Genomic DNA, 12,404 nt, shown 5'->3' with positions numbered 1-12,404 from the left:
TGAGTTAATGATGAGCCTGGATATTTTCTACCTTATAGCCATTTAAATTTTGAGCCCGAATGAAATACTGTGTGTTTTTTGCTGAAGTGGGTCTGGTCCATCATTCTAGCTTATCATACTATTAATAATGACAGTAATTTATTGAGTATCTACTTTGTGTCAAGCACTGTTTGATGTTTAAAGTATTAAATTACTATTAATAATGGTTAATAAATTATATTGTTAGGATAATAAATTTATTAAGATAACAAGAATTTTATTTTTAAATGTGTTACTTTTATTTTTCCCAACTTACTTTTTTCTCCCTTATTTGGATAGCATCCATTCTATGTACTTCTCTAAGTCCTGTAAATATGTTGGACAACTAATGATGAACGAAAGGTTCTGTGTCCATCATTAATATTATTACTTCGGTGACTTTCCGAAACTTGTGTCTGTTTGTCTATAAAAGGCCTTAAAAGATAGAAATCTGAGACCTGAGAGTTATTTTCGGTATATCCATAAGTGAATATTTTGGGAAAGATTAAGTTTATGTTGAATTATTAATCAGCTGTCTTTGGGAATGGCAATTTTAGCAACTCTGAACCTAACTAATAATTGAGCTCACATAGATTTATTTTATCAGTGAATGCATTATAAGAATCTTAGTAAAATGCTTTGCTGAAATTAATATTTACTTATGCTGTATTCTAATCCTCCCGACAATCGCCTGGGGAAGATACATCACTAACTCCTTTTTATAGGATGGTGTACTCATTTCCTAGGGCTGTCATAACAAATGACCACAAACTGGGTGGCTGAAGACAACAGAAATTTATTCTTTCACAGTTCTGGAGGACAGAATTCACACATCAAGTTGTCAGCAGGAGTGGTTCCTTTTTGAGGGCTTAGAGGGAGAATTCCAAGCTTGCCTCCTAGCACGATTCTAATCTCTGCTTTCTTCATCACATTGGGTTCTTTCTCTGTCCATGTTCTCTGTGTCTCTTTCCCTCTTTCTGTAACACCAGTTATTTTGAATTAAGGGCCCACCCTACTCTAATATAACTTCATCTTAATGTGTACCTTAATTACATTTGCAAAGACCCTTATTTCCAAATAAGGTCATATTTACAGGTACTAAGACTTAGGACTTATTGTAGTAGTGGGGGGAGACATAGTTTAACTATGGGAAAAGGAAAATCACTAAAGTAAGAGGAAGCACACATTCAGAATATGAACCAAGGACTTTTGTCTTCATGCAATACTCTCTTGACTCCAGCTGCCTATCTCCTAGTGAATTCCACTTTATTTTTCATGAATTCATAGACGAGCTGTTTAATAATCAATATGCCTTAGAATTTCATGAGGCCTAAAAATCAAGCCTACTAGCTCTTGGTTTTTAAAATCTATCTTTTCCTATTTTTAATAAGTTTTTCTTATCATTAACTTTGGTTCCTCAAACACTTTTCTTGTTTCCAAGCTCACATAATTAGTCTGGGCCTAGACATTTTAATTTATTTAGATTGGTTTGCTGATCCCTTATTACCTACATTCTTCTATTGGGCTTCAATTTCATTTTAATGGTTGTTTTATATATTCTAGTTTAAAACATAATTTAGAGCTGTGTGGTTCTTTTTTTGTATACATGTATCCATTGCTCCTGGGCTACAGTTTGTCATAGAAAACATTAGTCTCTTTCTAGAAACATCTTCCCTTTCCAGTTCCTCTACTGTCTTCCAGTAGGAGGTTGACAATTCAATATTGGGCACCAATTGTCATGTGTACAGCTATAATTAATCAGTTAGCCAAACAACCAATTAATAATTTTGGAGTTTGTATTATGTGCCAGAGACTACTAGTTCTAATGATATAAGACATAACATATAATAAATTTTACCCTGAGGAGCTTATATTCTAGTTGAGGGGAGGGAATAGTAAACAGGAAATTAGCATGTGCTAATTGCTATGAAAATATTTTAACAGAGGTGTTGCCTGTATACAAGTGGAACATCTTACCCTACTTTGAAATAATTGTTAGTACCATACTTTTGTAATCAGTTATTTGCTCTCAAGTAGTGTTCCCTTATTATTCCATATATTGTCTATCTGCCTTTTGGAGACACACGCTCCTATTGTATGTCCTGTTGTGTATAAGATGCAACTTATCACATTGAACATCCGATGTATGTTTCTGCCTTATAATAATGTACAATGTATGAATCAAATAAGAACAGTATTATTAAAGTTAAAAACCAGTAACTTCTCTCTTTTTTTTTCTTTTCAGAGTCCTATCAATGATTTAGTTCCCTAGAGAAAATCAGAATATAAAAGGTTGGTATAATATATTACAAATGCTAAAACCAGAGGTTATCTAACAGAGTTATTTCAAAATATAACTTACTTCATTAATTCTAAATTCCTTGGGTGTTGGGTCTGTTTATTCCAGTTACTTCACATTACTGTTATTACATAATGTCTTACCTAATATGGGAGTTTTTAGGGCCCAGAAAGAAAACGATGTTTTCCCAGATACTCTGAATGAGAATTTGGATGACCATTAGCAAGACATTTAGGTCACCTAGCAGCTTCCTTGTTTTATTTTCGGTCCCTTTTAAGAGGTTACTTCCAGGACAGCACTGTTGTTGAGTGTGCCATAGCTCAAGCCAGAAATTGAGTGTGGGAAATGCGGAGTCTATTGTGGTCTGTTTTTCTGTGTGACAGTTGTTCCTATTTTGTGTTTGTTTCTCATTTAATGAGGATACAACTTTCATCTGGGTAGATGTACGGGTCACTTGTTCGTGCACTTAAATACACTAAGGCACTCCACCAGCTGGAAATTGTGAGTTGTAGTTGAATTATTTTTGCACAGCGAATGGTTTTCCTTTTGACATATTTTAATATACTTGCACACTGAGAGCAAGAGTGGGTGAACAGAAAACAGACTGTTTTATTAACCCAGCAGTCACCTTTGAGGTTTGTACATGTCCACTTTTTTTCTTGCCTTTGTACATAATCCCAAGAGACTGGTACCTGGCTTTGCTCAGAATAACAAAGTCAGGCACAAATCTCCAAACACAATTGTTAGCTGAATGCCAACTGTTTCTTCTCATCTTTTTTTTTAAACTTGAACATTAAGAATTACCTCTTTATAGGCGAACCATAACCATTAAAGAATGAGTTTGTTTTCTATTTCAAATACTTCCCTTATCATTTACTAAATTTATTTTATAATATGTAGTCTCAGGTGATAAAATATTATTTTGTATGTGTTTTGCAGTGCTCCTTTTTTCCAAATCCACTAATAGTGAGAAGAAAAGAAGAGAAATATGTTACAAGCTTTAACTGGACTTCAATTTCAGCTGAAAGAACAATTAGGAGAAAAGGAGAGAAGACTTCAAATCAGCCAGGAAATCAGTGCCCAGAGAACAGAGTTCCACATGCAGTTTTCATACAAACCAATGTTGCATAGACTTGTCCCAGCAAGACCACAAATTTATTCAAGTCAATTACCATTCTTTACCAAGGTATGTATCTGTATACATATACAGCCATAATTTCTAAGTAAGTATAGTAACTACCTCTGAAAATCTGTACATTTTAATTGTACTCGAAAAACTGAAGAAAAAAAAAAGAATAAAAATCCAGGGCTTCCTCCCAATTCTCAGTAAATAGCTACAATTTACAGTAACTGACCCATTTAACAGCATGGAAATATTAATGCAACAAAGCACCCAAAGTACATAGTTTTCCCTTTCCTGTTATTATCATTATCATCTACATCATTGTCATGATACTACTACTACTTGATATTTTGGAGCACTTTATACTTTACAAGGAAGTTTTATATCATCTCATTTGGCTATTTGAATCAATCATTGTTGTATGCCATAATGAAGATTATTAATAGAGATAAAATTTTTAAAAACACTCCAGGACTTTTAAGGCACAGTGAAGTGGTGTAGTGTGTAGGAAGGACTGTTTTTTAAAGTTAGAATTCTGAGTCTGCATTGCTGGCTGTCTGATAGTGGGCCTTATAAAGCATTGCTTTGTTGACTTATTCAATGTGAAAGATAATAGTTATGCCAAAAGCTGGTTATGAAGTTTGACTGAAGATTACATTTTGTAGAGGATCTATCACAGTGTGTATAGGTGGAAAATGCATTGAGATGGAATTTTTGTACTGGGGTAAGAGGTTAGTGTAGGTAACTTTGAAAGCAAACACTATGAGGATATAATCCTATATCAAGGATTATTCAAGGTAGCACATCTAGTAAGTGGCAGGAGCAAGATTGGAACCCATGTCCCATACTCTCAGTGTACATCTGAAATTGAGTCTAATTTTAACACTATATTTTGAGCACCTGCTTTTGACCAAGTTATTGAGCTACATTTTAAAGGTACAGATATGAAAAAAGAGGCCTTGCTACGAGGGTTTTATAGTGTGGAATGGGAAATAAATAAATTCAATGAAGGAAAAGCTTGCACCATTGGTGTGGTGTATAGTATCATACATGGTTTTGGTGATGTCAAGGAAGGCTTTGTTATTGTGGAGACATTTGAATTGGGCCTACAAGTATTGCCACCTCCATTTTCAGGAAGCAGCTATATCAATAATACTTGCTTTATTTTTCATATTACAATTTTTCTTAAAAATAAGACTATTTCATTGACCTTGAGTAAACTTTCAATAACAATGCTTATTTACTGTAAGTTGAACTTTCAAATACCATTGCTTCTTAAAATAATCAGTATGTTCTGTTTATAATTATTTCTAACTTCATTACATTTTTCTTTTTAGTGCTTGCAGTTTTTTTTTTTTTTGGTCCTCAAAAATATTTAAGCAGATAGGGTTTTAATGAAAAGTTGTAGAAGATTCTGAGTTCTATAATCTTTGTTTTCTTTGGGTCTTCCTCATCATTATCCTCACAACCTCATGATCAAAACAGTACATTTTTAGGACTTGGTAAGCAAGTGCTATGGGACAGGCATCACGCAAATCACTTTACATATAGTATTCTAATTCTTCAATAATCTAGTTCAGTAGCTGGAAGCCCCATTTGCAGATTTTGAACTGAGGTTCAGAGATTTTAAGAAATGATCTCAAAATTGCATGACTAGCACCAGCATTACTGTTTTCTGACTATGACCTAGCGGTTCTTATTTGTCTGCTTTGTTGGGTTCCGCTACTTTCTCACTAGCTTTATTATTGAAAACACGGATGATTCTCAGTAAGAGTAACTCAGTATGAAGTAGATGAAGTCACAGAGTGAATTTGTTGGCTGCTATTTCCAGGAAAGAGAGCTGATATCAGGGGTGACTAGAGCCAGAACTTCAAATATCACTAGGAACAGCTCTTTGTCTCATCTGTGCTTCTCTCTGCATATTGTCTTTGTTCTCAGACCAGCTCCTCCTTGCAGCAAACAGTATAGGCTTCAGTCCCTCCAGGCTCACATCCTCACAGCTTGCCATCAAGAAAAATGAGTAATGTTATTCAGCTCCAGTGTGAATGAACTATTCTAGGGAACATTTGTTGGGTCACATGTCTAGCCCTTGGCCTGGTCATTATGACCAAGATGGTAAGTGCTCATTTTTTTAAAAAGTCAGGTGTTTGCTTTGATGGCGGTAGGAGAGAGGCAAGGGATTGTCTGTTATTAGAATTGGGAGGCAAAAGGGGTTGTACAGACATGGCCTCCAAGTAATTGCATGAGCCAGGCAGTTATCTCAATTTGTGGCTATTAACACAGGTCATTATGATGCCTGCTCTTATTGTCTTAGTTAAGTCTTCACCATTTAACACCCTAGGTGATTAGATCTCTTCAATCACATCTGCAGGATGGAGAGCTTTGAACTCATATTGTCCATTAAGGTAATTCTGTCAAGTTTGTTTTGAACAGTTAAAGTTGACCCAAATATAGTCTCTAAATCTTAAACATTTAAAAAATCTAAGGTAGGAAATCCTGTTTCTGATGGGGAACAGGATCAGCCTATGCAATAAAAAGAAAAGTTAACACGTGATGAACAGACTTCAGACTCTGCAAAAGTGATATGTAGACAGACACCCTGGGTGCATTTGGTCAACCTTGCCTTTGGTTAGCATGTGCCAACATTTCAGAGTTTGTTCAAAACTATGCGATGTGATAAGAATTACATTTCTGGCCTCAAAAAGCTGAGGTTTTTTGTTTTTTTTTTTCGTCTTCAGTGACTTTATGAAGGTATTGCCCACTTTGAAACTGTCTGAAGTTGGCCGGGCATGGTGGCTCATGCCTGCAATCCCAGCACTTTGGGAGGCCGAGGCGAGTGGACATAAGGACTTGAGGTCGGGCATTGGAGACCAGTCTGGCCAAAAACCCCATCTCTACTAAAAAAAATTATAAAAATTAGCTGGGTGTAGTGGCATGTGCCTGTAGCCCCAGCTACTTGGGAGGCTGAGGCAGGATAATCGCTTGAACCTGGGAGGTGGAGGTTGCAGTGAGCCAAGATTGTGCCACTGCACTCCAGCCTGGGTGACAGGAAAACTCTGTTTCAAAAAAGCAAAAACAAAAACCAAAAAGCTATGTGAAGTCATCAGTCAGCTCACACTTTGACTAAGCGTTGAGGCACATTACTGGAAAGATTCTAAGCCTTAGAGACTTACACTGTGATACGTGTCTTTTAAATGCTGTGAGACTTCTTATTGACACCTTGTAATGTGTTTCAACAAATATTTGTTAAATTATTTTAAAGAGCGAAATTAGACTGCTTTTGGAGTATTTAAAATAAGAGGTATTCTTTAATCAATAGGACACTGTTTCTAAGCTACATCATAGGTCAGCTCTGTGTTGAATGTGAATAGAGATACTCTATGTGGGAAGCTCTACCTTCTTGGAATGCTTACTTTAATTTTGTTGATAAGGGTAGAGAGGTGGAAAATTATGAGAAAAAATGTAGCTTTTTTCTTTTCTACAACGTCTTGAATTCCGCACCACTCTATCAACATGTACATCTTACTTGGGGATGGAAGGTGGAAAGAGATGGGAAAAAGGAGCTTGCTAATTGGGGAGAGGATATTAGGATGAAAATGTAATTTCCCAGTTAAAATGTCTCCAAGCCTTTTTGTGTAAAGTGGTTACTTTAAGGTGAAATCTGTCTCTTTTTGGCAAACACTCAGACTTTCATGGATGTGAAGCAAAGCTTTCATGTGCTTATGTCCTCTCACCTGGATGGCTACCTCCAAGATGCTTCTTCCTCTGCCTGCCACTGGCCTTCCTGCTGGCTTGCATTGCTGAGTCTGTGGCTAACAGGATTCATAGCATGTGTTCCTGGCAGCATCAACACCAGCGGTCAATGCCAACAGATCTGGAGTCTCAAACACAGAGCCCAGGCTAGACTCTTTTGGTTGCTGCCCCTCATCCACCGGGAGCCTGCAGGGATGTTTAGGTCACCATTTTTGACATACTAAAGTGCTTCAACACTAAGGTGCTTCTCCTGTGTATTTTTCTTTTCTCTGTTGGACTGCATTGAATTTGAAGAGGCCCCTAGGTAGAGGCAGTTGCATACTTGAATGTGTAGCTCAGAGAAAGGCTATAAACTGGAGAAAAATATTTGTAGGTGATTAACATTTACATTTATTGAAGCAGTGATAGTGGATACATTGGAGTTTCTGTCCTTTTGCAAACTTTCCATCGCATATGTACTAGTGGTTTTGTGCCAGAATAGGGGATCAGGACCTTCATATCTGCCTCCCAGTCTCTGTTTGTCCTCTTTCTATAATTTGTTTTGGAGAAAACATACGATATCTTGGTCTGCTGGAAACTTCTTACATCTTCCTTTTTCCAACATTGGCATTCATCCTTCCTTTTCTCTGCGGCCATAGGGCTGGAGGGCTGCAGGGAATGGAGTTGGGATTCAAAATATAAAAAATACCAAGAGATGTATATAGAGGATATTAATCCTGACACAGAGGTAAAACTTACGGAACACGAGGAGGAATAAATATTCAATCACAACCTCAGTAGCTAAGTCTTCGATGTTTAGATCTCATTTTCTAGTTGTGCTTTGGGTGTTTTAAATTTGTTAAATAACCTGTAGGATTTGCTCATCTCCTCCAGATATAAATCTCATTTACATTTATGCTGAACACCCTTTTGAAGTCATATATTTCAAAGACCTCTTAAAACCTTAGGTTTGTTTTTTTTTGTGAAACTCAGGCTTAAAAAATTATGTCAAGTAGCCTGTACATTATACTTTACATACTTTAAGTCCCTCTCCCTATAGAGTTGATAAAAGGGATAGAAATTAGAGAAACTGCAAAGCTGAAAAAGTAAAAACAACTGTGCATTGTCTGTAAAAATATTTTTCAAATAAGAATGAAGACATTTTCCCCCAGAGTTTCCTTTCGTTATAAATGTGAGGAATGCATGGTTCAGACTTGAGCAAATGTATCTTGCATTCTCTGATAATGAGTACTGGATGAACTGAAATGGTAGCCATGCTTATGCTAAGTTTATAAGCATTTTGATCAACACCATAATCAAGAAGCTTAAAGAAGTCACATAATGCCCATTGTGTTGTCTGAATAACATATATTATACACCTGAAACTCAGCATCTAATACCCTGTGAAACAGCTTGATAGCCCAAGAGCTTACTAATGGAGGAAAATGGCTCACTGAAGCCGAGGGAAATTAGAGTGGGAGTCACCTGTTCTCTTAGAGTCCTCAAGTAGAAGGCAGTATGGCACTGTGGTTCTTATTAATCTATACCTACATCTCTGAGTCTGTCTTGATTTTAGGTAATAAAGCAGAGAGAATCAGACAACCTTTGGGTAATAAATTGCAGGATCTGGAGAAGTTAGAATATTAATGTTCTCCCTTTTCTTCACTATTATTGACCTGTAATTTTAGTGTAATTTCCTTTTACTTATCTTGAAACATAGAAAATTGGTCACCTTTAACTTCATAATCTTCCTGTGTAAATGTAAAGACCGTTGTCCATTTTCAAATTTTTCTTGTATGTCTCCTCTTCTGAAGGCTTTTAGGAGTTTATTATAACTAGTAGTGACCTCTTTAAATTTCCCATAGTTATTTGAAAATGCATCATGACATTGATCAAAAATATTTCTTTAGATTTTTAAAATAATATACACTCAACAAATAACTTAGTTTTGCTAATTTTTAGTGGCAAACTGCTCTCCTCATTTTCAATTATCTTTTAAATATGCATGTTCGGAGACACAGATGCTAATTATTTCTAGTAGCTGCCACTGAATGAATAATGGTGTCTCTACGTGTTAACTGACCCCGTGGCTAAAATTTCAGATATAGATAATTGACAAAAACAGAAATAATATACATTTCTATTCAACATTACATTTTAATATTGATATTTAACTATAGAAACTAATAGATTCAGTTCAAAATATAAGGAAGTATCGTGTCTTGGTTATTCGTTAATTATTATTTTTGCTCACTAGGTTCAACAGCTACCCATCATTCCTGCTGTCCTTTCAGCTTTCTAGAGTTTAAGTTCAAGTCATTGTCTTTCTACAACTTTTTTGAGACTTGTCCATTCTGACTACTCTGAATCCTGTGTAAGCAGCAGCTTTGGCAGAATCACTTTTCATCTTCTAGTGCTCTTATCAGAGAGAAGACGAACTTTCCCCTTTCCGGTGTCTTGATTGGCTCTGAGTGATCACAGCTTCCCTGCTTTTGTCTTTATGGAGACCTAGTCCCATTTCCGGCTCTGCTTCCCAGGGGCTCCAGATGTTCCCTCAGGCTTTCCTTTGCTTGTCTCACTTCCGGCCTCTCCCTGAAAATGTTCTGCCAGTTCCAGGTAATCATTATTACCGTTGCTGTCTTATTTTCTACACAACTTTTAAAAGTCTCTGAAAACACCGCACTATTATCTTAGGGTTTTTGTTGTTGTTTTTGTTTCTTGGTTCATTGTTTGACTCATTCACTGAAAATGTAACTGCATGAGAGAAGGGAGCCTGCCTGTCTTATTGATAGATGCAGCTCCGGAAACTAGAGCACAGTAGGTGCTTACCAAATATTTGGTTTTCCTTAAAACTGTTTTTGGATTTCTTTGCTTTTGACTTTTCATACTATCACAGGCAAATTTATCCACTAACACTGCTTTGATACATGTAAATGTTAATAACCTACAAATATTTGTCTCATTTATAGCCCTCCTCTGAGCTACACATCCAAGTATCCATCCTCTTCTACCTAGATGCCACTTCTAATTCAGTAATTAGACCCAAACTAAATTAATAAGCTAGTTTCTCCACATGCCGCCACAAGCATAAATGAAATGAAAAACTTGCTGCTTCTTATGTGTTGTGTACTTCATAACTGGAATACTTACTCATGCACTTAGTCAAGGCTTAAAATAGGGGTCATCCTTTCATTCTCTCTCCTTCATCTCTGTTATTGCCAAATCCTGTTGAATCTGCCTTGTAAAGAGTTCTCAAATCTATCCTCCTTCCTTTATTGTTGCTGCTACCACCCTAATCAAGGTCATCATTATTTGTCATCATTATTTCTGTATTCTTACAATATTCCACATTGATGTCGTTGGGTCCAGTCTTGTTCCTATTCAGTCTTTCTCTACTACATATCCTCAGAGATTAGTCACCATCTAAATGTGACTATGATACCCCTTTCCTAAACAAACACACCAACGAAAGTTCTTCAGTGCCTTCTCATTTTCTTTCAGATAAAGTCCAACTCCTAAGTCTGCTGAAATGGGGTGGTGTATCCTTAACCCTCCCACTGACCTTTTTTGCTTTGAGTACTGGGAAGAGTAAATAAATTACATGGTTGATTCTTAGGTAATTTCTCCCACATTATACTTTTCTAAGCTAGACTATAGCTAGAAGCCAGATAGAAAAATTTGAGGTTATATTCTCCATAAGGGTGGATTATTAAACTTTGAAAACAGAGAAGCATGTGATAGGACTAATATCTTATGATAAAAATTAAATAATTTCTCCAGTGTTCCTTAAGATTAAAAGACCATAGAAAAGGACACTAGTAAGCAATGGTTAGAGTTTTCCATAACAGTCGTCTTTGAACCAGCTCCAACATATGAACAAATGTTCAGTTGAATCACAGTTTTCAGACATTACTGAATGGCAAAATTATTTTTGTCTAGAAAACTTTCAGTTATTACTTGCATCCCATTTCAGACACAAAAATGTATCAATAATGCCCTCAAGCATTTTCTAATTTTGAGATATAACTTAATGCCTTTTAATAATTTACAATGCTTTCATTATTCCCCCCCTGCCCCAACTGCCCCCAAGGTCTTTTCTGGAATCAATGTATTTTAAAAGTGAAAATTTCTTTGCTGGTTCCTGTGAACAAGAACACCCCTCTTCTTTTTCCAACTAATTATTTAAATAGCTAGTCAGGTTTACTATCGGGGCAAGTAGTTTGAATATTTTTAAAACTTTAATCCACAGATTGTGTAAAGTGTAAAAGTAACATATATGTTAAACTTATTTAAAGTTGTTACTTTCTGATTCTACCTTCATCTTCTTTTCTTCCATTACAGTAGGAGCATATTGCAATTCCCTTCTCTTTCTTCACTGTTATTAACTTTTCCCCTTTTATCAGAAAAAGGATCTTGCTTTCTTTGATTCTCTTATTGATATTTTAAAAGGACTTTTTTTCCTCTCTTGCTGTCTCTCTCAGGCAAGTCCCATCTCAATTGTCCTTTGTCATTCATTGTCAGTCTTTGTGTCCATCCTCTTATCCCAGCCTAGTTTTTTCCTTTTTCTTTTTTTTTGGGGTGGGGGCATGAAAGTGGGAGACATTGGTGTTGGGAGTCTCATATCAGTGTCAGGGCTTAAGAAAAATGCAATCATTTTCAAATGTGAATTGCAATTTATACCAAAAAGACAATGTTTCTTTGTTTCAATAAATTGGAGCCTCCTGCAACTCATACTCATTTAAAGAAATTTTAAAATAGAACTTCTAAATAACTAATAGCTGGAAAATCCTGATTTGGGGCTTTAGTCACTAAAGATAAGAAAAAAAACCACATTTGCTTCCGCCCTCCCATCTGGCTTTTACACATGCATTTCAGGCTCAGTATGCTCTTGCTCTTTCTTTTATCTATGCCCATCTGCTTGTATGGTGTGTTCTCACCCTAACATATTTTCAGACCCTTGCCATAGGGCAGAAGTGCCAAGCAATTATTTGTTGAGATAGATAGCCCACATAATACTGTAAGTGACATCTGTTCTGTAGAAAATCCCTCCCTTGTGGCGGCAGTGTCATATTGGCAGCTCATAGGAATATTGGAATTGACATAGAGGGACAATGGAATGTTTCATCTTATCCTGAATTCTCACTCAGAATGCATCCAGTACCAGATGCTTTAGAGAACCAAGTAACCCCCTGACTCTATCTCTTGTTCACTCTACACCTATGGTAATTGGCA

At 36.3% G+C, this 12,404-nt stretch overlaps 1 protein-coding gene across 2 annotated transcripts in view; it reads left to right on the top strand.

Moving 5' to 3' along the window:
* Nucleotides 1-12,404, top strand: part of TFEC (transcription factor EC) — a 199,884-nt gene that overhangs the window by 43,663 nt on the left and 143,817 nt on the right. For both annotated transcript variants that reach the window (XM_028846202.2, XM_028846203.2), the window contains exons 2-3: nucleotides 2,264-2,310; nucleotides 3,257-3,503. In XM_028846202.2, coding sequence (XP_028702035.1) covers nucleotides 3,306-3,503 — 198 coding nt within the window. In that variant the 5' untranslated portion in view covers nucleotides 2,264-2,310; nucleotides 3,257-3,305. The remainder of the gene's footprint in view (nucleotides 1-2,263; nucleotides 2,311-3,256; nucleotides 3,504-12,404) is intronic.

This window comes from Macaca mulatta, chromosome 3 (genome assembly GCF_049350105.2).
Source record: "Macaca mulatta isolate MMU2019108-1 chromosome 3, T2T-MMU8v2.0, whole genome shotgun sequence".
NCBI lineage: Eukaryota > Metazoa > Chordata > Mammalia > Primates > Cercopithecidae > Macaca > Macaca mulatta.
This window is presented reverse-complemented; position numbering and strand designations above follow the sequence as displayed.